The sequence below is a fragment of the Anastrepha ludens genome, chromosome 4 (genome assembly GCF_028408465.1).
Source record: "Anastrepha ludens isolate Willacy chromosome 4, idAnaLude1.1, whole genome shotgun sequence".
NCBI lineage: Eukaryota > Metazoa > Arthropoda > Insecta > Diptera > Tephritidae > Anastrepha > Anastrepha ludens.
This window is the reverse complement of record NC_071500.1, coordinates 44,480,647-44,506,688: the sequence shown is the minus strand read 5'-3', so window position 1 is coordinate 44,506,688 and position 26,042 is coordinate 44,480,647. Positions and strand designations below refer to the sequence as shown.

At 38.7% G+C, this 26,042-nt stretch overlaps 3 protein-coding genes across 3 annotated transcripts; 2 read left to right on the top strand and 1 right to left on the bottom strand.

The window, feature by feature from the left end:
• Window positions 1–5,072: 5,072 nt before the first annotated feature.
• LOC128861295 (uncharacterized) lies at window positions 5,073–6,101 on the top strand. The gene is made up of 2 exons (XM_054099329.1): window positions 5,073–5,342; window positions 5,497–6,101. The coding sequence occupies exons 1-2, from the start codon at window positions 5,171–5,173 to the stop codon at window positions 5,763–5,765; spliced, it is 441 nt and encodes a 146-aa protein (XP_053955304.1). The 5' UTR covers window positions 5,073–5,170; the 3' UTR covers window positions 5,766–6,101.
• Window positions 6,102–11,761: 5,660 nt separating this feature from the next.
• Window positions 11,762–15,041, top strand: LOC128861809 (uncharacterized). Its single transcript, XM_054100185.1, has 3 exons — window positions 11,762–12,679; window positions 12,739–13,450; window positions 14,749–15,041. Exons 1-3 carry the CDS (start codon window positions 11,762–11,764, stop codon window positions 15,039–15,041), a joined length of 1,923 nt encoding a protein of 640 aa, XP_053956160.1.
• A 3,739-nt stretch (window positions 15,042–18,780) lies between these two features.
• Window positions 18,781–19,508, bottom strand: LOC128861491 (probable insulin-like peptide 3). The gene is made up of 2 exons (XM_054099660.1): window positions 19,277–19,508; window positions 18,781–19,143 (listed from the first exon to the last, which is right to left on the bottom strand). Exons 1-2 carry the CDS (start codon window positions 19,434–19,436, stop codon window positions 18,920–18,922), a joined length of 384 nt encoding a protein of 127 aa, XP_053955635.1. The 5' UTR covers window positions 19,437–19,508; the 3' UTR covers window positions 18,781–18,919.
• Between the last annotated feature and the right edge of the window lie 6,534 nt (window positions 19,509–26,042).

Below are 26,042 nucleotides of genomic sequence, written 5' to 3'. Positions count from 1 at the left end.
AATTTATTTTAATATCTGCTTTATTCAATTAAAATTAATTACTAAAGAAAAAAGTTCTTATTTTAACGAAACGAAAATATTGGTACTGTTATGTTTTAAGTTTGATAAGCAATTACGTTTTTGTCAAAAATTAAATTGCAAACTGCAGGTACTACCTTCAGTTATTGCGAATTTTGCCTAATTTTTTAAAAATGATATAAAATAGGGCAAATTATGCCCCAAGATTAATGAAAAGATGGACAGAAGCCGCACACTATAAGGAGCATAGTTCAACGCACCAAGAGCGCATAATCTTTGCAAAGCGTGAAACGTACGTGCAGGTCTAAGGTTTTAAACGACTGTGAATGCTGCTAAATATTCAGAAAGGCAAAAAAAAAACCGAAGAATATCCTCCACACAAATCGCTGGGGAAGTTAAGTAAGGTATGGGAAAGTATATTCATCCATTAACGGTCCCGACGGTATTGTTTGAAGAGAACTACAATTCTCGCGTGACTAGACACAAACCTCTATTTCAGAAGTGAACCATAAAAAGCGTTTAGCCAACGCTAAGGAATATCTGAACAAGCCAAGGGACTTTTAAGATAATGCAGTCTTCTCAGATGAAAGCAATTCAACATCTTTCAATATCATGGCCGGCAAAGGGTGTGGAGAAAGCCTAACACCGAACTGCAAAAGTATAACCTTGCTGCGGCTGTAAACAGAGGGGTGGAAGAGTCAAAGTGTGGGGCATATCAGCTGCAGGTTTCCATGAGCTGGAATTCATTGGTGGCATTATGGAAAAGAGATATTATATGAAAATCCTGAAGAGAAACGTCAAAAAAGTGTTAAAAGCTGAAATTGCCAAACTCATTTCCATCCCAACGCGATAAATACCCGAAACATACTCCTCATGGTGTGCGTATGGGGCTTGCGCTCCACATTAAACATACATTATCGCATCCGCCTCAGTCGTCTGATCGAAGCCCAAATGAACACTTGTGGGAAGCAGAGCTGAAGGAAGCACTGATGGAGGAATGGCAGAATATTGGGGCAGAAACCACTTAAACCAAAAATTGGTTTCATCGATGCCAAGATGGCTGGAAGCAGTCATCCAGAAAAATATTAATTTGTTTATATTTTACCATTTTGCTATTGTTTTATATCTTTCAATGAAGTGTGCCAATACTTTTTTTTTTAAACTAATGTTAATTAAATATAACAGATAATAAAATAAATGAGAGGGAATATAATAGATAATGTGTCCTTCTGTCTAGCTAGTTTTTTTGTGATTAAAAAATTACGTCATAAGTGGGCAATAAATAAGGTTAAAGTAGAAGTATATTGCTGTGACAATACTTTTGCTCATAAGTGTATATGTATGTATATATCTATGGATACTTATATGTATGCTCAGAATGAGGATTCATTTAGCTGCCTGTTAATATTGAAAATGAGCTTAAATGGTCAACAGCCATGCCCACCTCCCACATAATGATAATTTTGACAAAAAGAAAAAAAACTTTACACCTCAGTTATAAATAAAGCAAAATTGGTCATACATATGTATATATTTGGAGGAAAGAAGAAACCCACACAAATAAATTCGGTGTTAGCAAAATTTTGAAAAATGGCCGGAGTCACGCTTATTTTTGGGTAAATGCGTGCATCTCGATGATGACTAAATAAATCTCGCCCAAGCTTGGCACATGTGTGGTTACTAACTTCATTTAGGTTCTACGTATGTGAATATTATTGATACGTTAATACTATTTTCATTCGTTCAAATTGAATTTCTAAGAAAATTTTACTAAAATGCGCTCGGGTACATGAAGTTCGGTCCGAAGCGAGTTTAGCACTTCCCTACTTGTTCTTAGATACAGATGCATGTATGCCTCTATTTTATCTCCCTTGTTGTATAGTAAGCAAGCACTTAATTTTTGAATGCCCCCCTTTACTATATCTACACATGTTTTTATGAGTCAACCATCATATCGTCATCAAGGAATGGCAATGCAATATTTTTTAAAACATACATATGTATATCCATAGACAAAAACAATATGCATGTAATTTGTTTATGTTTTTGTTCTATTTATAGCCTATTGAGACCGCGTAGGTTTGTATGGATGCATACAAGTTGGCCCAAGCAAAAGTATCTTTCAAAAAATTAAATAAAATTTACAAAGCTTCACTACTTTTATGACATTATAACTTCAAAAACAAACAGAGCAAACATTCCCACTAGTTACAGGACACGATTTCAGTTCTGTGACTCATCATTAGCGTATCCTGTAAACCGACTTATCTAATTTTAATTGTCGGTTTCCAGCTCTATCTGATGAATTAGTAGTTTGGAGTTTTGGTGTGAAGACTGCTGCGTGATTTTCGGGTTTTATTACACTGCAACTTATTAGAAGGATTGTTGGCATGGCGCGTCACATTGTTAATATAAGGGGATTCAGCACTGTGACTTGAAAAATCTGTTTTGCCACCATGTATGATACTGACAGTAAACATTCTTAGAGCACAAGGTGATCTACGTCCAAACAGGGTTGGGCATTTTGAACTACCACTAAAGTGCTCTATCACTAATTTTTTTATTGGTAGTTAGAATAAGGGTTTCATTATGACTAAATCTTCAATTCACTAAATCCGCTTATTTCGCTAATTATTTAGTGCACTATGTCCAATCCTGTGTCCAAAGAACATATGTATAACTTAAAATTATACCTGCACTCGGGGCACCCTGCATATATGTAAGTGTTTGTTCATTTTTATATGCCCTTAAAATAGTGGCGAAACGTCATATTTCCGGCATCTATTCGATACTATGTACAGTCATGCCCACGCATGCATATGTAGATGTGTAAGTATGTATGTACATAGAAATGCCCATATAATAGATAAATGTATTTTATCATCGCAGCTGTGAGACTTACTAAACAAACATTTTCGAGTTTTACTTGTAGCCAGTGATCAGCAATTGACTGCCCAGCTAATTATATTGTTCGCATGTTTTGTGCATGAGTGAATGCAATAGATCATTTTCATTTCCTAATGTATGTACCTAAAGAAAAGAAAAAAAAAAAAAAAAAAACAAAAATTAGAGAGCGACCGAATTTCGGACACGTTTAGCCATAAAAATTCGCTTCGGTTTCGGTTTGAATTACACAAAAAAAAAGCCAAACCCTTCTTATTTTTTATTCTTTGTGAAAAAATTCCAGACAAGAAATTGGGATTTACATGATAGCGATTTGACAGGCAGCAATAATAATAAAACCAATTATTTTTCATTAAATAAAGAATTGGATACAAATACATCTGAAAGAAATCTTTAGCTGCCAAGAAATTATAACATTTTTGAATACTGTTGTAGTCTCAGAGCCCATATTTTCCGCCATCGAGTGTATCTAGTGGGCAATTGATCAGTGCCGCAGATCGGCTTTATACAGATTGGATGTGATTGAAACGTGTATACTTTTTCTTATTTTCTACTAATGCAAATACTGGATTTTTCAAAAAGTATAGCTGATTTATTACTTAGACCCTTAGATGTATTCGAATCGGTTTAGCTTCAGCCGGAATTGATAGCAGTTCTGAAAAAAATTTAATTAAATTAAAACTAAAAAAAATAAAATGCAATAAATAAATATCAAATATGTATATGTAGGTAGAATGAAGTGAAAACAAAATAAAGTAAAACGAAACCTACAAAAATATTATATTTAATAAAGTACTGATTGGCAGGTGTTCGAGTTGGAAAGAGATGCCTCTTACTGTCGAAATGATTTAAAAAACTTACTTTTAGATCACCCAGTAGCAGCCTATTTTCTAAAGTATTGTTATACATTTTTTTTTTTAATTTTTTAATATATACAATAAATTAAAGTAAAAACAAATAAAGTAAATTTAAATAAGATAAAAAAATAAAATAAAATAAAAAAGTAGTAGCCAGAATGCTAAATATCTTAGGGTTGTATTATATATATCCCCTATAAATAATAATACAATAAAAAAGTCTCAAAAATAAATACAATGAAGTGAAATCAAAACAAAGTAAAATGAAACAACAAAAACATTTCATAAAGTACCGATTGACACGTGTTCTAGTGGGAAAGAGATGGCGCTACTGTCGAATTGATTAAAAAAACTTACATTTGGACCACCCAGTATATTTTCTAAAGTATTGTAAATGACCTACACATACGTATGCATGCTATTTTTATAACTTACATATGTATGTATAAGTTATTATTAAATTAAAAGGTTTTCTGTTTTCGATTCATGACAAAAAAGAAATATATACACGTACACATACATACGCGTTTGGTACATATACACATAGAACCTTACACCATTGAATGGTTGTAGATAAGTACATCTCTTTCATCCCCTCTCCCGTTTAGTAGTAGTATCATATAGGCACACACACATATACATATATGTATATGTATAGACAAATATTGGAATATGCAATTTCCCACACACATTCCTACATACATACATATTTGTATATATTGTATATGTTTATAATTGGCTCTTACACCCTTTTTGGGAGTTTGGCCGAGCTCCTCCTCCTATTTGTGGTGGGCGTTTTGATGTTGTTTCGCAAACGGAGGGACCTACAGAGGGACGGCAGATAGTTTTTATGAGGAGCTTTTTCATGGCAGAAATACACTCGAAGGTTTGCCATTGCCTGCCGAAGAGCGACAGCTATTAGAAAAAAACCTTTTTCTATCGTTTGGTGTTTCATGCACGGACACTCGAACCTGCACACTTCCGAATAGTAGTCACGCACTAAGCTATTCGGCTACAGCACCACATAGAGAATAGTGGTATATATGTTTGTATGTACATACATTCGCATAAAAAAAAGTACGCACATATGTATATATGTATGTACATACGCTTGTAGCAGGTCCTTATTCGTACAAAACTTCTACCTGACACATAAAACCTTACCCCAAACAGCTGTTGGTTACATGCACGCGTAGTACACACACACACGTACACATACAGCTTTATATATCAGTCAGCTGCATAAAAATATGTATGTATATATACCCCATACGTTTGCTGCGTTTCCAACGTTTTAACATTTCTCAGTTCAAAACAATCTGTGGCACTGTAAAGTTCGCGTCTGTGTCAGTTGGAACGAGATGTGAAAGATTCATTTAAAGTTGCTCAAGATGGCACCCGGAATTTGGAAATTAAAAGATCCACTTGGACTTCTATTGTTGTTATCGATCGTACTCTTGGTAGATCTTTGCCGTTCGGATGATTCAAAAGTACGATGCAGTGTAGCTGTCGACGACGCTTTGGTCACGATTTGCGTAAATGGTTTCAATACCAAGAATTTGGGTAAGAACATTGTTCAGTACATTAACTAGTTGGCACAGAAAATACATAAAAAATCCCTATTATCTTGGAATGTGAAAAAGTAGTTTGAGAAATCTTTAAACGTGAACAGAAAATGAGCATCGTAATCGTTTTTTATGTTTTACGCACTCAACAGGTGGACCGTTGCGGCGTCGTAGACAAGCAGGCTTATTTCTGCCACCACATATTCTGCCTAACCAGTTCGTGCAGCTTGATGCAATAGTGCATGCGAGAGGAAAACGCAAGCTAAGCTCCCGTTGGCGGCGAAGACATCAAATCACTGGTAAACGCATGCGTCGCAATTTGACCGTTAAAACGGGCGTTGTGGACGAGTGTTGTAAAAATGGCTGTACATATTCGCAAATTGGGTTCTATTGCAGAAGACTTGCGGAAGCGAGAAATTGAGTGTAGTTGTCAACATGAAAAACTGTTCGAAAAATTGTCTGGAATACGTAAACATATTTTTTTCATCATTTCTAAAAGTAAAATGCATTAAATAATAAAAAAATAATAATATAGTTATATAATAGTTAATTTAAGGATCACGTCCCTTGTTTAACTCACCTCCAATCAAATGAGCTCCGTGTGAATACATCTAATATTATATTTAGTACCAAAAAAAACCATAAACATACAGTCCTCTATACTTGCATAGTTATTGTTTGTTTGTAAATAAAGTATCATACAGTGTCTTGAAAGTAAATAATACCAATTCAAAAATAAATAAAAACTTAAAAACTATTCTTTGATTGAAGTGTGAACAAAAGGTATATGAGGTCAGAAGAATTGTGATGATAAGAAACAAATACACTTTTGCCTTCAAAGAATCGCTTCTGATGAAGTTTTCTTTGTCCAATTTGCCCAACATTTGAAGTAAGTAAATAAAACCATAAGTCAGCAAGATTGATTCGTTAAGGTTCAATGGCCCGATCTCCCGTATCCTCGTAGCTACAATTGCGATGCACATTACTGACGAATTCAAGTTTGCGGTGGCATTTGTTCTCTGTCCAGCTCTGTCATAGGCTTATAATAGGAACTTGAATAGAACTTAATCAAATTAGTAAAATGTAATACGTTTTGAAAAAAAAGGTTACAAAGGGGGAATAGAGGGGTGTATCTTCATCTTAAAACTGAAAACCTCACCCTCTGGAGACTCATAGCTTTTAAGTAATTTATTGTTAAAGTCTTGTAATTTAGCGAAAAGTTGATGTTGCCAGTCAACTCAAATAAGAGCGAAGTTCGCATGTAGTGGCGTTCACTGGAAGGTTGTTTAGAAATCTAAACTATTTTTTGCTTAAGTTCAGAATTGAGAAACATTTTCGAAAATATAATCATATCAACTTGCATTTTGACAGGATCGTCGACTAGAAGGGTTTTTGTAAATTTGTATTATAGAATTTTTTAATAGAACTTTTTTCCACATGGGCGGCCTTCGACAGTGCTTCAAAAAAAAAAAACCCTCATCAATTCAACTCCACAGTACTTTTGCGTAGAACTCCTTCCACGTGTGTAGTAAGGATGCACAATAATACCCATCATCAGCACTGACTGAAAGACTTCATTTTTGTGCATATTTTTATTTTAATTTTCAGGCATCTGGCAACACTATACTGTTATCAATTCTAATGAATTGTTATTCTCGTTTGAAATTGGAAAGTCACGATATTGGTAAATGCATTTGCATTTAATTTTCATTGAAAAATTTCGAATACAAATATAAAAATAAATAAAACCACGCGAGTCAGTATATATTTTGTGAGTTTAAGAAAAGTTTTGAAAAATATATATTATAATGGGCCGACCTTGAGTAAAGTTCCCGAGGTCACTTAGAAGGCCAATAATTACAAAAATATTATTTTCGGAATAATTGGGAGTTATAAAGATTGTTCCTGAAGCACTCTCTTACACTTTGCCTAAAATTGTCTACGTTGCATTATACAGGGTGGGCTATATAGCGTTTGCTTTTAGAAACACCTATTTTTTTGAGAATGGTAACAAAAATGGCATGTCAAATGTGTTCATAATTTACTTAAAGGTTTAACATTTACGAAATGGGACGCTATACGCTTGAACAAAATTGGGAAATATTGAAAACCTATTTCCAAAGTGGTGAGTCTTCTTCTTCTTTTCTGATTTTCACATCGGTGGCTACGTCAATAAGCAAAATTGTCGGATTTGGGGCTCAGAAAATCCCCACGTTACTGTAGAGAAGCAAATGCATCCACAACGAGTCACTATTTGGTGCGGTTACAGTAAATGGCGAGCGTTACCGTGACGTACTCAACGAGCTTTTGTTTCCAAAACTTGAAGAGGATGACATGGACGACTTTTGGCAGGACGGTGCAACTAGCCACACTGCCAAAGTTACACTCGAACTATTGGCTACCGTTTTTGAAAACCGAATAATCAGCCGAAATTCCGATATCAATTGGCCGCCTCGGAGTTGTGATTTAAGCCCGTTGGACTATTTTTTGTGGGGAGCCGTTAGGGACAAAGCCAGTCGTGGCAGTCATTTGAAACATATTATTTTTCATTCATAAATGACAATGTTCAATCTTCAAAATAAAAAAAAAATTTTGAAAAAATATTGATTAGTTTTTTTTTTTTATAGCCGATTCAAAAAGCAAATTTTGCATGGCCCACCCTATACTAAACACGACCAACGGACGTAACGGACCCTTAACGAGCGCCGTTTGAACTTAAAAATATTTTCACTTCGTCAACAAATACGAGGGACACAGTTCGCAAAGGAATGTTCCTATCGACATTTAAGGCAATTGGCCGGCTGATTCTAAACTACGCTACAGGGCGCAGCTCGCATCACTACGGATCATATTTGTTTTGGCGTTGGGCTAAGTGTATCCAATACTAGGCGCGCAATGGGAAGCAATGGCCTATAATTTTGCATGTTTGACAGCCAATTGGTATTTTTTGTGATGAGCACCTTCAGTCATCGTTGATAATTTTAGTTTTCCAGACTGCGCATTTCCCATTCCTTGCAAAAAGGATTCACGCAAAATCTTTGCGCCTATTCATCGTATAAATCAAACAATGATTTCAAACAATCAAGAGCGCGTGCACAAGCCATGGTGAAACGATTTCAAAGGCGAGCTCTTTAACAGACCGTTATTTCGCTCTGAGCGATTTGATAAAATCAGCTGATGGGCTGGCATCACTTGAGGTGTGCTTACAAAAAAACTCAGATTGTATTAGTGGTACACGAAAAAATTAACAATATCACTTCATTGCTCCATAATTCAGCTGCTGAATATCCAAAGTTCCCCAAACAATTTTCTTTTTCACCATTGCTAAATAACAAACCTGGTAAACTATCATCCTCGAGCACAGGGTACTGGCTTGTTTGACGGCAACTTCACCCAAAATGATGATAACGTGACATGTCAATGTCCACACTTAAAATATTGCCTTCGCATTGAATCTAATTTGACATTTATTTTAAAATAAACAATTGAGTGTCGAGATGTTAAGTAAGAAAGCCTGGAGTTTCCTAAGCATTGAGAACTAAAACAGTTTAGCTACCGAAAAAGTTCATCAGAATAATAGAGGTCAATCATCTACTTGTATAATTATGAATCGGATTTCAATTACACCATAAGATGAGGTTCTGAGCACAAAAAAATGAAGCTCAAAAACTAATTTTTACTTCTGAGAGAAAACTTAACGCTCTCTTGTAGTTTACTTCCGATCACACAAATAAAACTCAAAAAATTGTAATATATAATAATTAGTTTTAAGAAAACTTGAAAACTCAATTATGTAGATTATCTCTAAAAATTATTTTATTTTTGATGAAAATGATATAACAATGTGTTTCAGCTGTCATAACTGCGGTAAGATTATTTTTTATGAGATGGCGTTTAGATTTCCTTCATTCAAAATTTTAAAATATTCATTATTTCGCTCTTTCATAAGGTTCGAAAAGTTTGTAAATGATTTTACTTGGATTTAAAAAAAGAGGCTTAAAGTGTCTTTTTACTCGAGCGGGAACTTCAAATCCAATGCCTAAAGAAATGGGACAGAAATATGCTGTTGAGTATTAGTTTAAAAATACTTTATGTTTTTTCAACTCATATTATTCAATATAATTTTCTGTTAACATAAGTAGGTTTTGAGAAATAATTGTGTATATAAAGGGAATAGTTTTGTAATAAAATTCAGTAAAAATTGTAGCTTCAAAGCTGAAGCATCAGAGTTTCATTTTGCTCTGGATTTTTGGCAACTTTCGCGCAATAATCAAGGATTCTTCCCGCAACATTCCCGCAACATATTTAGGATTCTTCCCGCAACATATTTCGAATTCTTCCCGCAACATTACCGCAACATATTTAGGATTCTTCTCGCAACATTCCCGCAACATATTCAGTATTTTCCACGCAACATTCCCGCAACATATTTAGGATTCTTCCCGCAACATTTTGGTCCTTCAAGCCGGATCAGTCAATTCCGCAACATTTTGGCCCTTCGAGCCGGATCAGTAAATTCCGCAACATTTTGGTCCTTCGAGCCGGATAAGTTCAAACCCGCGAACATTTTGAGTTTAGCCAATAGATTTTGGCTAAGGTGCAAACAGGTACTATATACATATCTCAATTAATTAGCATTTTTTGGGTTTTTCTACCAATCGGTTTCGGTGCGTTGATTTGTGCGTGATAGCAGTGCAAATATCGTCCTTCAAATCTACAAGGACAAGAAAAAAAAAAATGTCGAGCTCGGTAAAAACACGCGACTCTGCACTTAACGCCATTAAACGGTATATGGCTAAGAGTGTGGACGATGCCTTTACACACTGAGCAGTGGACTCGCTTTAATAGCGCTCAAGATACGGTCGAAATTTCGTGTGGAAGTGAAAATGTAGATATTGAAGAAAGTGTGCGAATTCAAGCTGAGACGTGGTACTCTACAGCTTTAGCAAATTTTAATCGCGTACAGAAGTGTCGTGCCGAAGCGCAACCCGCGTCCGTGTCAACGCCTGTGTCTGCAGCAATACGGCTGCCAAAGATGGAGCTGCCTAAATTCTCTGGGGACTCCACTGAGTGGATCGGTTTTTTTGACGCATTTTCTGCCTTGGTCGACTGTAATGCCGCATTGTCAAATGGTCAAAAACTTCACTATCTTCGTAGTTGTTTAAGGGGTGACGCGTTAAAAATCATAAGTGGGTTTAAAATATGTGATGTTAATTATGAAGAAGCTTGGGACCTACTAAAATCGCGTTATAAGGTCATGCGCGTTATAGTTGAAGGACATTTTAGAGCTATGACCAACGTAAAGAGGGCAGCTAGTGATACCTCCGACGCAATTAAGGGAGTGATCGACGCTTTCCAGCAACATATACGCGAGCTTAAGGCTTTGGGACGCCCAGTGGAATTTTGGGACGATTGGCTAGTGTACGAACTAGTCAATAAATTAGGCTTCGAGACACGAAAGCAATGGGAGCTATCACTTGTCACTGATGAGCCTCCGACATTCGAACAGCTGGCCACGTTTTTAGAAGTTAGATGTCGTTCTCTATCAATGCTATCATCGTCAACGGTATTATTGCCAGCTAAGGGTAAAACCGCGTCGGTGTGTAAGTCTACGAATGTGTTTCACGCAGTGCAAGATCAGGACAGCACGGGCTGTGCATTTTGTAACGGGCCACACAAAATATACAGTTGTGAAAAATTTCGGGACCTTGACGCAAACGGTAAGTCGAAATTTGTGAGAGAATCGCGCGTGTGCATGAACTGCTTAAGTTCAGGCCATTATAAGGCAAAGTGTAACAGCACATCTGCATGCAGGATTTGCCGTCAACGCCATCATACGCTGTTGCATAATGCTGTCGCTACAACTAACGCTACAACCGTTACTCATTTCGTCAACAGCGCCTCTCTTAGGCCTTTCTCCCCCGCCGCAGACGTCATGCATCAAACGAACGTAACCGTTTCATCCGCTAACGGTCCTTCCACAAACACCGCTGCTACCTGTACGTCTTCACATTTGAATGTCAATCCCAACCAGCCTCGTCCAAGAGAAAGAACTGTGCTGTTGGCGACCGCCTTAGTCAAGGTACGCGATTGCTCTGGTCATTGGCAACCCGCTCGCTTGTTGTTTGATTCTGGTTCGCATGCTTCTTTCGATTGGGATTACCGCGAAGAGGGTCCGCAATATTAATTTCTGGAATTGGTTCCTCCCAAGGGATACGCTCTAAAGGTGAAGTATTGCTTTCATTATCATCTCATTTTTCAGATCTATGCTTTACTGTTGACGCATTGATTCTGCCTAAAATCACAAGCGATTTGCCAACACAGCCCTTGAAGGTTTCGGCGTGGCCGCACCTACAAGATTTATTTTTAGCCGATCAGCACTTCATGAAACCCGGGCGTATCGATATCTTGGTCGGAATGGACGTCATGGGACAGCTCCTCTGCTCGGAGATTCGCAAGGGTCCGCCCGGTACGCCCATGGCTCAACGAACGGTTTTCGGTTGGACGTTGTTTGGAAATGTCGATGGGTCCGAATCCGCTTCGCTCGGTTTACAGTCTTTGCATTGTGAAGTTCATTTTGATCGAGCGCTCACTAGACTTTGGGAGTTAGAAGAAGCACCGAAAAAGGCCCACCTCACTTACGAAGAACGCTATTGTGAAGAGTTTTTCGAAAAAACGCACAGAAGGTCACCTGACGGTCGATTTATAGTAGAGCTGCCGCTGAAATCTGACGTACCCTTGGGAGCATCACGAAGTTATGCTGTTCGAAGTCTACTAAGTATCGAAAAAAGACTTGCGCGAGATGACGACCTACGCCAACGCTACAATGAGTTCATGCAAGAACTCATCGACATGAAACACATGGAACTTGCACCACCGCCAACGGATCAAACGTTCTATATGCCGCATCACCCCGTTATAAAAGAGTCAAGTGTCACGACTAAATTGAGAGTCGTGTTCAATGCGTCCGCCAAAACCACCACCGGGAATTCGTTGAACGATGCATTATTTGTTGGTCCCCAATTGCAACCTGATTTATATTCTATTTTAACACGTTTCAGAACGCATCGCTACGCAGTAACAGCGGACATCGCGAAAATGTACCGCCAAATATGCATGTCCACGAAAAACCTCGATCTACAACGCATTGTCTGGCGTCGTGACCCGACGTTACCCATAAAGGATTATCGCATGTTGCGCGTTACTTATGGCGTTGCCGCTGCGTCCTACTTAGCCGTTAAATCGCTGCAACAAACAGCAAAATATTCGTCACACATTTGGAGAAGGCTGCTGCCGTCATCCATAAGGACTTTTACATGGATGATCTCCTCACTGGTGCGTCTTCTAAAGAAGAGCTGCTATGTTTACAACGAAACGTCTCCGAAATACTGAAGGAAGGGGGTTTTGAACTTCGAAAATGGGCGTCTAATTTTGCGGAGCTTTTTGAAAATGTTTCGAATGCATCAGAAAATATATCACACTACCTAGTCGATAGTAAAGATGTCCATGCCTTGGGCCTTATATGGAATACAGAGGAGGACTACTTCACGTTCTCAGTTAATCTGAATCAACCACCCACTATTTTAACGAAGAGAAATTTCTTGTCTGATGCTAGCACGCTTTTCGACCCACTGGGTCTGCTCGCTCCAGCGACCATAAGATCAAAGATGTGGTTTCAGGAGATCTGGCGTATGAGTGTCGGTTGGGATGACGTTATTCCAGACTGCATCGCAGCACAGTGGCGACAACATCGCTCGGAACTGCTACTGCTATCAAGTTTAAAGATAAGTCGCTGGTTTGGCACAGGAGCAGGTGAGTCGTTCACTGAGCTACATATTTTCGCTGACGCTTCCGAGCGCGCTTACGCTGCCGTAATGTACGCGCGCACATTACACAACGACGGCAGTATTACTGTCGTGCAGATATCGTCGAAGACTAAGGTAGCACCGCTTAAAACAACAACCCTGCCGCGCTTAGAATTGTGCGCTGCACATCTTGCTGCTAAATTGGCGCGAAGCGTGTTACATAGCTGGGGTGATCTCCGCTATCCGATCTATGCTTGGAATGACTCAACTATCACATTGGCATGGCTTCAGGCGCATCCTAGTAAGTGGATAACTTTCGTTGCCAATCGCGTTGCTGACATACAAGAAGTTTTACCGCCTGAATGTTGGAACCATATCCGTTCTGAACTGAATCCAGCAGATTGCGCTTCTAGAGGTGTAACTCCGTCTGAACTAGTGCATCAAAAACTATGGTGGTCTGGTCCTGAATTCTTAAAAGGTCCTGACCATTTCTGGAAGTTATCACCTTCGCAACACACAACTCAGTTGAGCGTTCGTAGCAAGGTCGTCGCCCATGCTACGAGCTCAGATGACCACTGGCCTGTATTGATGAGACATTCATCGTATTCCAAGCTGCGCCGCATCATTGCTTACGTGTTAAGGTTTTTCGTCAACGCTCGAGTTAAGACACGAATCAACGCTGCTAAACGGGTCGGTCCTCCCTGCTGTCAAGAGATATCCGAAGCTGAACTGCGCTTGATCAGGTATACACAATTCCTGTATTTTTCTAATGAAATTTCTCTTTGTAGCAAAAGAAAGCCGATTCCGCTTCGGAGTAGTATTTTGACATTGCAGCCATATCTCGATGAGAAAAACGTCTTGCGAGTAGGAGGTAGGATCAAGAACGCTGAAGTAGCTGCTGACGTAAGACATACGATTATCCTGCCAAAAAACTGCCCACTTGCGAAATTGATCATTCACGATATTCACGAATTCACGTTACACGCTGGACCTCGCATCATGCAAACCATCCTGCAACGTCGATATTGGGTTATTGGCGCCCGCAGCCTAATTCGTAGCACATATCGCAAATGCGTAAAGTGCACCTGTCTCAACCGCAAGCTCGCCGCACAATCAATGGGGGATTTACCTGCGATCCGAACCACCTACGCACGCTGTTTCATCCACGCTGCTGTCGATTTTGCTGGACCATACTCTTACAAATTCACTCATGGGAGAGGAGCGAAGGCCACCAAGGGTTATATTTGCGTTTTTATTTGCATGTGCACCGGGGCGATGCATTTAGAGTTTGTAGGAGATCTATCAACATCGAGCTTCCTCAATGCCTTTAAAAGATTTGTAAGCCGCAGAGGTTTTTGCAAGGTCCTTTCTTCTGACAATGGGACGAATTTCGTCGGGTCCGAGAAGGAGCTTCGAATTGCGTTTGAAAGGTGTATGGCTGATACCAAACTCCATTCGTTTTTTGTAGACTCTAACATCGAATGGCGTTTCAACCCTCCGTCCGCGCCTCATATGGGGGGGGGTACTGGGAGATTGGCATAAAAAGAGTCAAATATCATCTGAAACGTGTTATTAGCGAAATTCTTTTGTCCTACGAAGAGTTCAACACGCTGCTGACAGAAGTAGAAGCCTGCGTCAACTCCCGCCCACTCTGTGACAATTCTGCAGCCGCTGGTGATGTAGAGGTACTTACGCCTGGTCACTTCATTGTCGGTGAACCGCTTAAATCTATCCCGGAGCCTGAGGGTCAAGGGTTCCGTGGAAATCTGCGTCAGCGGTGGCAAGCGATCTCTGCCATGAGACAGCATTTCTGGCGCCGTTGGAGAGACGAATATCTCGTCAGCTTGCAACGTCGTACCAAGTGGATTCGCCCTTCACGCAAGGTGATGTAGTTGCAGTCTTCAACGAGCCTACCCCTCCGATGAAGTGGACGCTGGCACGTGTTATTAAATGCCACCCTGGCGCCGATGGACGCGTGAGAGTGGTTACGCTGAAAACACCGCATGGCGAATTAGTTCGGCCCATAGTAAAGCTCTGCCCTTTACCAACGAAAGAAGACTTGTTTCACGAAGAAACTACTAATTCATCATAAATGTTATCAATCTTTTCATATTGTTCTTTGCTATAATTTGTAAATTTCTATATTGAACTTATTGAGATAGTTCAAGGGCGGCGGTATGTTGAGTATTAGTTTAAAAATACTTTATGTTTTTTCAACTCATATTATTCAATATAATTTTCTGTTAACATAAGTAGGTTTTGTGAAATAATTGTGTATATAAAGGGAATAGTTTTGTAATAAAATTCAGTAAAAATTGTAGCTTCAAAGCTGAAGCATCAGAGTTTCATTTTGCTCTGGATTTTTGGCAACTTTCCCGCAATAATCAAGGATTCTTCCCGCAACATATTTAGGATTCTTCCCGCAACATTCCCGCAACATATTTAGAATTCTTCCCGCAACATTACCGCAACATATTTAGGATTCTTCCCGCAACATATTCAGTATTCTTCCCGCAACATTCCCGCAACATGTTTAGGATTCTTCCCGCAACATTCTCGCAACATATTCAGTATTTTCCACGCAACATTCCCGCAACATATTTAGGATTCTTCCCGCAACATTTTGGTCCTTCGAGCCGGATCAGTCAATTCCGCAACATTTTGGTCCTTCGAGCCGGATCAGTAAATTCCGCAACATATGCCCTGCGATCAGTTTTAGCATAAATATTATTCTTAGCATTTTTCTAACACAAGCGACAAGCAGGAAGGCTGATAAGCTTCAGATGTTTATCGTATGGTCTATAAAAAGTAATAAATATTCTTGCATAATATTGAAAAACCAATGTAATAAAAAGACCTTAAGCGCCACCTCTTCGATTTTTTTGAATTCGAAAATAAATAAATACAATAAGTAAACAGTGCAGCAAAATAACTGCGACATTTAACAGAGGAGATAAAATCGAGTCATGGTTGGTTGGTTGGTTAGAGTGGTGATTCATCCAGAATCCAACTAGCGCTTCCGCACCATTTTGTTGCCACATCCTCGTTACCAAATTGTTTAACAGTTATTTGCAGCAGGACTATATCCAGTCTGTGCGGTTTACGAACCTTATTAGGTTGTTGACGTCTAAGCCAGACAGTTGCTCGAGACTCTCGAACAGCGGTTTGCCCAGGGTTAACATTCTGTCCTTCCATAGGGCAGGGCATTCACAGAGGAAATGGAAGATTGTTTCTTTTTCTTCGGTTGTTTACAACTATGACAGTATGTGTTGTGAGGGATGCCCATTTTGGCGGCTTGTTCTCCGATAGACCAGAAGCCAGTTATGACTGCCGTAAGTCTACAGGTGTCCCGTCGTTTCATATTTATTAATGTCGACGATTGCTTGAGGTTGTAGGTGGGCCATAACGTTCTGCTGAGTTTGCATTTCGTCTGGTCTCTCCATCTACAATCTGCAATTCGAAGGTATTTTAGGGAAATTGCATTCTTGACCGCACCTAGTGGAGTGAATACTGGTATTGCAAGAGCGCTATTCATAGCAGATCCCCCTCTTTCCAGTTCATCAGCTTTTTCGTTACCTTCTATGTTCCGGTGTCCCGGGACCCAAAATAAGGTTACTCTATGGTTTTCACTCAAGTTGGTGAGGCTATTCCTACTTTGCTCCACCACTTTAGAGGTTGTTATAGTCGCGTCCAGCGCCTGGATTGCGGCTTGGCTATCCGAAAGAATAGCGATATTGCCCTTAAAAGAGAAATCTGCGATTAGTAACCTACAGGCTTCCCCAATTGCTAGTACTTCCGCTTGGAAGACGCTGCTGGTATTAGGGGGACGCACAGATTTTTCCATTCCAAGTCTATGAGAATATATACCAGCCCCAACACCACAATCCATTTTACTGCCATCTGTATAGACTGTGGTATCGAAGTTGTTTAGAGAGAATTCCTTATTCCATTCTTTTTTAGATGGAAAGAGTGTGGCAAAATTCTTATTGAACGTTACCATCGGGACGATGTAGTCAGTCCTCACCGAGGTTAACTGGGTTTGTCGCAATAATAGACTAGCGTGACCATAAGTTTTACCTTTCCAGCGACCCGCTTCATTTAACCTAAATGCACTCATGGTTGCCGTCTTCTTTATATGTAGGTCTATTGGAATAACGTGTGTCAGTGCATTGAGAGCCTCTCTAGGACATGATCTGATTGCACCGACCGTTATTACACAGGCTGATCTTTGTATTCTGCCGAGTAATTTGGTATTGTACTCTCCCCTAGAGCTTTCCACCAAACTACCGAACCATACGATAAAATGGGTCGTATAACCGCCTTATACAGCCATAATGTATGCTTAGGTTGAAGACCCCATCTTCTTCCAAGCATACGTTTGCAGGCATATAAAGCAATTTCTGCTTTCCTTACCCGTTCTTCGACGTTTAACTTCCAGCTAAGTTTGGAGTCCAAAATTACCCCTAAGTACTTTGCACTGGTTGATAAAGACAGAGTCATAGTGGATTATAAAAATCAAAAAAGTCTACTTTTCCAACAGTCGACAGTTTTCTAGACATAAATATTATTCGCAGATTAATTTTATGTTCGTGTCATTGTAAATTGGTGGAGGTTGTGAAGAAGAAATGAGGATCACAATGTGAGTCTGAGAAAGCTATTAAGGTATGCCTTACTGAAAAACGTATAAACCAAACCTTGGTTAAACTGTATTTCGAAAGACACTGTTTGAGCACTCTGAGAGGGTAAATACAAATTTCAGTTTTATGCTCGTAAGATACTTTATTAGAATTCCTATCTTATCAAAACGCTTCCAATAAAATTCTAGACGTGGTGTCCAAGCTCAAAGAAAATAGAGTAGATTGTTACTTATGCTTCCATAGTTTGAGCACCTACTTTACCCTCCCTTAAACTGAAGAGAGCGATCTTTCTCTCTGCCATCATGAGAAATTATTTAATTCCGGCGTTTGAATCTGTCATAGAAATACTTACTCTTTTTTTACAAGTGCCAGCAGCAACTTAGGTTGCACAAGAACTTTATTAGGTTTCAACAGAAACTTGGATTATTTATTCCAGATAAGAAGGCGGGTGCAGTGGTATAAAGGGTATGTTTAACGGGCCAAAGATGTATGTTACAGGTTGGATGGATGGGTTTGGGCAGTGTTGTATAGACCAATCACCAAGTACTCCTTAGCGATGGGATTAAGCTTGAGTTGCTACTAAGCTCCACCCAGCATAAGACTTGAGGAATGTTCGACCATATGGACCATATGGATCTATTCATTGTTGTTCAATTGTAGTGTAAACTCGATATATCTAATTGAATTTCGGCTGGGATCTATAAATGATATTTTGGTAAGTTCCCTATTAGCAAGACAGGACGTAACTTGCGTGCCGGATCGAAGAATTATTAGCTCCAGTGTGGTGTGTTGGATGTTCAAATTTCATGAATCCCTAAATTGTATATTAAGGGCACTCATCTAATGGACACTTGGTATTTTTCACGCATTTTTACCGTCTTCGGATGTACGCCAATAGTAAAATACAAGGCGTAAATGACAATACCGCCATCGAGAGCGCTTCACTTCAAATGTTTATCTCCTTATTGATGTTCCATATTTGTATTTGCAAACACAATATTTATTATTATGAAAATTAAACACAAATCTTAATTTATCAACAGCGTTTTAAAATTGTATGCATATACATTCACGCACATCCCTCACTTTTCTACCTTTTGTTTAATACCTTTCGTATTTATAATTTTAAAAGCCTAAAGGCCGCGAATCAAATCTTCATATCGATTGCAGTACGATAAGATTTCGTTATAGGTGCATCCCTTGTTGCAACATTCATCATACACACCGTCACGACGGCGACGTGTTTTGGCCAACGTATCAACATAGCCACCGTGTATCTTGCCTAAGAACGGCGAATTTGCATACGGGAAGGGCAGTTCTTCTACCAGCTCATTGCCGTTATGTTCATCCAAATCCACTAGAATTCGATCAGTTTCAATATTTCCGATAATTAAATAGAAATTAAGAAATATTTATTTAATATCGATTATCGTCGTATGTTTTATATTTGTGCAATACCACTTTTGTCATATTTTATGATATATACTCACTTGATCTCTTGAATTTCGTATTATAACCGTACTGGCAAAGAGTACTAAGTACCGCATCTAAGGCCGGACCACAAACTGTGCGCTGGGCAGTGTTTTCCTGCAAACCTACTATCAAAACAAGTAGCAAAGCGTAGAGTTTCAACAAATTCAGGGCTAACATGATTTAACAAATATTTAAATTTTTATTAATAATATTTTTTATAAACAATTTTTTAAGTAGCACAACTTTTTATTGAAGCTATGTCGAACAATTGATGTGTTTGCACCTTCTGCTTGTGCTTTTATACACAAAATGTCATAGCTGTTCACACACACACACACAGCTTGGCGTATGTAAATTTAATTCAACAACAATTTTCTTAATATGTTGCATATTTATGAGCGCACTCATATGTTTACTAATGAGGAGATATATTAGAACATCTTACGCACAAATAGGTACGTCCACGTGGATTTCTCCAACACAGAAATGGGAAACATTTGATTGCAGCTATGTGTAAAAACAAGCGTCATTTGATTTTTCAGTTCAGTTCATGCAGTAAATATAGAATTTACTGTGTGATTACAGGTATAGAGTTTTCCCGTAAAAGCAATTAGATGCTGATAGGCTACGGCGGCCATGTTGTTATGCCATCGTTTGTCAAATCTGTTTTTAGTGCCAAAGCATCCTAAATCAGTGGCAAGATAATATGAACAATTTGAGTTTACGATTATCTATCGCTGAGGTGACGTCAGGACATTTGACTCAGCTAAATTTCCGCTTACAGAGTTTTCGCTTTGTATTTGAGCCAAACTAAGAAAATTCATTATTAAACTACATTTCTGTATTTTGCCTACTTACATCCAAATCCAAAGCACTCAAATCGATATTGATACTGCTTAAGTATGGCAACTGGTTTTGTATGGCAACATTATATTCATAACAATAGCAGCGCATAGCCTGATTTTAGTAAATACTTTTTACTGTGTACTTCTGTGTGGCCCTGCTCTAGTTATGCAGTAATTCAATATATGCATGTAAATTATATGCATGTAATATAGGTTTAAGTAGAGCACAGCGATGGCTCTGCAATGCGGGACTGGAGCTGGCAGCGCCAAAAACGCAGGCCGTGCTTTGAAGCGGACGGAAGCAAAAAAGGATTATGTCGATTACGGTTGGTGGACACGAAATATTCTGACAGAAGGTGATTAAGTATCTCGGAGCCATAATTGATACGAAGCTATGCTTCAAGCATGGCGACATCAACTACTACCTAACTCAGATACTCCCCGGACACGGCTGCTTCCTGGAATACCTACACAATTTCCAGCTAGATGATAGCCCTTTTGCCTCAGTTGCACGAATACAGTTGAGAGCGCAGAGCATGTGGCCCTTCACTGCAAACGTTTAAGTGAAAAACGAGCAGTGCTGGAGAAAGCATTTGAACATCCATCATCTCACACAAGATTTGTCCGGGATATGTCCTTAGCCATTGCTAAATGGGACCCCGTAAAATTATTAAATAAATTTAACTATCAATCTAAATAATAATAATAATAATAACTATCAATCAAATAAAGGTTTTATTTATCGCACCATTACTCATTACAATGACACTGGTAGCATCACGAAACGTCATGGAGGTAGTCATCAAAGGACTGCAACGTCACGTGTAATAATTCAAACTGTGAAAAAGCGATTTTAGCGAAGTTCCAATCAAATTGCGAGAGAACTGAAAATATCTGATCGTAGTAACCGCCGTATACTAAAACATGATCTCAAAGTAAAGACTTATAAGATATAAAAGGCGCATGATCTCACACCATAGCAGCAATAAGTCAGACTTGAGAGAGCGAAGGAGTTGCTTCGCTTGGCCGAAAGCAGTCAATTTCCTAACATTGTGACTTTTGACAACACAATTTTTTAAATTTAGCAATGCGTAAACTCCCAAAATGATAGGGTTTATTTGATCGACTGTTCATATGAGAAGTTGAGTCATCGATTGGCCACCAGGAGGCATCACTAACCACAGGTAATGGTTTGGGCCTCTGAAACCGCAGATGGGCGCTCTCCAATCGTTTTCATAGAGCCTGGCTTCAAGGTAAGTGCGAAATATTATCGGGAGAGTATTCTTGAGGTTGCTTTGGAGCCGTGGGCAGGCAAACATTTCGGTGACAGACCAAGGACATTTGAACAGGACTCGGCACCGTCTCACAAACCTCGAGTGAACTAAGAACTAACGTTGCAAACTTCATAACGTCGACACAATGGCTCTCAAATTTACCGGACGCGAATCCGAGGGATTATTTTCTTTGTGCCATGTTGGAGACAAGATCCGAATCTAAAAGATTTATCAGTCTCGAGGCGCTGAAAAAAGCCATTGTCTGCGAGTGAGCCAAAATACCTGCACGTCACATTCGGGCAGTATGGGATACGTTTCTGAACCGTCTCAAAGCCATAGTCAAGGCAAAAAGTGGTCATATCGACCAAAAGAAAATTGATTCTTAATTTTGTATTATTTTCACACATTTTTTACTTTGAATTGAATAAAAGTAACTTTCAAACTAAATGTATGGCCTTTTTAATTGATTACACTTCGAGAGCCGGACCGTGAACAATAACTTGAGGGTAATACTTAGCATTAATCTGGGAAAATAGCACTTAATATGGTGATACTGATGGGAATGAAGAATAAAATGATAATATATCAATAGCCTTAGTGTTGCTTGATTTGAAAAGGGCGTTCGATCAACGGAAATAACAAATTTTGAGTTATTTCTTAATCTATACTACAAAGGTGAATGTCTGTACGTTGCCCGCCCAGCACTACGAAACGACAACACCAAATGATGCAAAAATTTTTATACATCCATATTTTAACCCAATGAAAGTTATAGGCATGTTTTGGATTGGAACTCCCTTCCCACAGCCCGCAATCCGCGCCACCACTCTCATTCGTCACTAATAATCGAATATTTGCTTAAATTTAATCTAAAAAATTTTAGTTTTTCCTATTTCCCACTATTTATAGCACACTCTAGACTTCATAATCCGCATAAGCTGTTCAACTATGACCCAAATGCAAAGTTCAAAAACAGTTTGAGATAGAAAATTAATAAAATTAATTTTGCTTGATAGTTTTTTGATTGGCTGTTTTGATTTTATTCAACGAGGCATAGTAAAGGATGCCGGGTATTGTAACACTATGGTTATTAATAAAAAAATATTTTCTATAAAATTATTGTTTGTAATTCTTTTATATACATATCCTAAATCCCTCAAAACTACTCCTACGCGAGCGGGGCCGCGCGTTATAGCTAATTACATATACATTCGAATAAAAAGCTATAAACCCTGACCCTCATTCAGTACGCAGCATTTCGGAATAAACGCATCAGCTTTTATGCCACGTGATAAAAGGCGTTCCCGGTAACGTGGAAATCGTCAGTTAAAATGGTTTTAAAGCTAAAAAACCAACTCCTTTCACAAATGAACGACCAAATTCTTTTTCGGGGAACCAGTCCTAAACCTTAACCTTAACAGGATGCTTAACAGTTCGTTGAAGTTTCGTCGATTATTAGCAGTGCACCACGACTGGGGTATGCAACTCTTCGCCCAAAAGAAAAATTCACCCGTGTTGCCAAATTTCGTGCTCAACTTTTTTCGATGTAATGGGTGATTTTTTAGCTACTATCTTTTTAAACAGTTGGTTTAAATAGCTGACGCACGTTTCGTGTTTTGTTTCACTGTCAAACATCTCCAGTTTGGTTTATAATTTAACCATGAATCGCCTTACAAACGAACAACGCTTGCAAATCATTGAATTTTATTATAAAAATGCGAACTATTCGAGCTGGTGCAAGAATTGAAGCCGAACGACCTACCGCAACGCAGAATTTTTGGTGAATGGATCTTGTAAAGTTGGCCGAAGATCCACTTTTTTATCGAAAAATTGTGTTCAGCGACGAAGCACATTTTTGGATCTTAATAATCAGAATTGTCGATTTTGGAGTGAAGATCAGCCAGAAGAATTGCAAGAGCTCCCAATGTATCCAGAAAAGGTCACAGTTTGGTGCGGTTTATGGGCTGGAAGTATCATTGGACCGTACTTCTTCAAAGATGCTGCGAATCATCTGTGAATTGTGGGCGCTACCGTGAAATGATATCCAACTTTGTTTTGCCCAAAATGCAAGAGCTTGACTTGCATGACATGTGGTTTCAGCAAGATGGTGCCACATGCCACACAGCACGCGTAACAATGGACTTGTTGAGAGGCGAGTTCCGTGAACATTTTATTTAACGTTCGGGACTTGTCAATTGGCCACCCAGATCGTGCGATATAACGCCTTTAGATTATTTTTTGTGGGGCTATGTTAAAGCTCATGTCTATTCAGGCAAGCCTGCTTCAATTAACGCGTTGGAAGACAACATTAAGGTATTTATATGTGAGGTACCGGCTGAAACATTGGAAAGAGTATGCCAAAATTAGGCTAAACGGATGGAGGGCATTTGAAGGGCAGCCGCGGTCAACATTTGCATGAAATTATCTTCAAACATTAAATTATATGGACTGTACTATTGATTGCAAAAACTATATAATGCCACTTGCTAATAATTTACTAACTAATTTTTATTAATTTGCTATTTTTTCGTATTTTCGACTTTATTCTTATATAGTTTTCTGAAGTTTATATAATTTTCTGAAGTCCAAGATGATTGTTCTCTTTTTTTTCTATAGGTCACAAAGCCTATTTCTGATAAAAATTTCTTTATGTGAATAAAATCCAAGCATGTTATTACATTATATTATCTGATATCCTCGACTAAAATAAATTAATCAATTAGTTTAAAATTTATTTTATCTAAATACTAACAAAAAACTTAATTAATTAAAAAAGTTTATGAATTGGGGTGAAACTTACCCAGTGTTTCGTTTACTTAAAAAAAATGGTTGTGTCTACCGAAGGTTAATCAAACTCCGCACCACATTTAAATCAAACTTTAGTGTTATTGAAAAAACGGCCGCTATTTCTCATATGTCAAGACTTAATTTCTTTCAGGTATAACCTTTATATAACCTTCATCTTGTCTTTTTTTCGAAAATTAACAAGCAGTCCAAATTCAATTTTACTAAAACATTAACAGTTTTATAAAGTTTGGTCCCTCTTTCCTTAAAAGTAAGTGCGTAAGTACTCGTATGCAGAATCTATGCAGTCGAAAAAAGATTTCGGAAAGTATCAATGTCACATCTTCATCAAGGAGGAGCAATGGCGGAGGGAGTTTACAACGCTGTCCGGTGCTGCGTTAGAAATTGATGAACGTATGCCCATCAGGCAGCGTACTGCTATAATGTCAACTGTCAGTGGAATGGAAAAACAATTAGGATATTTTAACAGCTTGGACATTTGCTACCCCCACTTTCAATCAGATTTTCCTCTTTATCTGACAGGGTTTCCATGAAGGATTCTTTCCCTCCACTCGCAAATTTAACCGTGGCGCAGTTTGCTCGGTTTGTCCCGCATTGCTAATCCAGCTCATTGAGGACTCTCTTACATTTGATATGACCTTTAGGAGGGTAAATGATTTGTAAATGACCAGATAGACGAAAGCTTCCTACTACCTACCGCATTCCTAAGCTTAAGCCCCTTTATTAAAATAAACGGCATTTAGTGTTTTCCCGCTTGTATCTCTTCTGTGGAAAATTTGTTTGTGAAACAGAATGGAGGAGTAGTAATGCGGAATGGACGCATATTTTTTGAACGACATCTAGAATTTTTGTGTATGTAACTCTAATGACTCCTTTGTCATGGTTGAGTTGTGTTCAGCTCGATTGTATTAGATCTGTCCTGCTTTTGTAGAAGTACATTCTGCCAAAAATTATCGGGATTTTTCATTTAAAAAGCGCGCGTTACCCATATGTCTAACTTTTTTTTGCTGGAATGTTGGTACAACCGCCCTCTAGAGTGTCGCAGAGTTTGAGCGTGATCTGTCAATTAGCTTGTTTTTGGCATTTAAATACATCAGTCAACCGCGGGTGTGGATAAAAATATTGAACAAAGAATTTATCTTAAATTCTGTGTTTTGAACGCGATTTCGTGTGCCGAATCATTGCAAATGTTGCAGAAAGCCTATGGCGAGTGTACTTTATTATCCAGAACACCATAACAGGTGATGAAACGTGGGTATATGAGTTTGGCATGCAAGCCAGTCAACAGGCGGCTAAATGGCGCTATCCACATGAGCCGAAACCCTAAAAACCACGTCAAAGTCGGTCGGAAATGAAAGTCATGCTACTCGTTTTCTTTGATTATCTTGGTTTGGTGCTCGGGGAACTCATTTCAAATGGTTGCACGGTAAAAAAAGAATATTATTTGGAAGCTATGCGACATTTGATAGTGAATGTGCGTAGGAAACGGCCCAATTTGTGGAAAGAAAACTCATGGATCTTGCACTATGATAACGCAGCGTCTCACAACGCTCATATTGTGAATACTTTTTTGACCAAAAACTCGGCAAATATCATCGAACAGCCACCGTATTCAACGGATTTAGCCCCCTGTGACTTTCTCCTTTTCCCAAAACTTAAATTGCCACTCCGCGGACGCCGCTTTGAGTCGATAAAGGCCATTATGGAGATTTTGCTTAAGGAGCTGAACGCATTTGAAAGGTGCTCTGATGACTGAACTAATCGTGGGCATATGTGTATTGCTTCGAATGGGGCATATTTTGAAGTCGCCAAAATACATTCTGATGATTAAGCAATTATTTTGCGTTTTATGGAACAAT

What these genes read in the sequence shown, in the direction of transcription:
- LOC128861295 (XM_054099329.1), top strand. Translation starts at nt 5,171, where the DNA reads ATGGCACCCGGAATTTGGAAATTAAAAGATCCACTTGGACTTCTATTG. An exon ending in TTTCAATACCAAGAATTTGG is followed by an intron (nt 5,343 to 5,496) that starts GTAAGAACATTG and finishes CGCACTCAACAG; the next exon opens with GTGGACCGTTGCGGCGTCGT.
- LOC128861809 (XM_054100185.1), top strand. Translation starts at nt 11,762, where the DNA reads ATGGACGTCATGGGACAGCTCCTCTGCTCGGAGATTCGCAAGGGTCCG. An exon ending in CATGGATGATCTCCTCACTG is followed by an intron (nt 12,680 to 12,738) that starts GTGCGTCTTCTA and finishes GAAATACTGAAG; the next exon opens with GAAGGGGGTTTTGAACTTCG. An exon ending in ATGGCTTCAGGCGCATCCTA is followed by an intron (nt 13,451 to 14,748) that starts GTAAGTGGATAA and finishes TGTCCTACGAAG; the next exon opens with AGTTCAACACGCTGCTGACA.
- LOC128861491 (XM_054099660.1), bottom strand. Translation starts at nt 19,436, where the DNA reads ATGTTAGCCCTGAATTTGTTGAAACTCTACGCTTTGCTACTTGTTTTG. An exon ending in TACGAAATTCAAGAGATCAA is followed by an intron (nt 19,144 to 19,276) that starts GTGAGTATATAT and finishes ATCGAATTCTAG; the next exon opens with TGGATTTGGATGAACATAAC.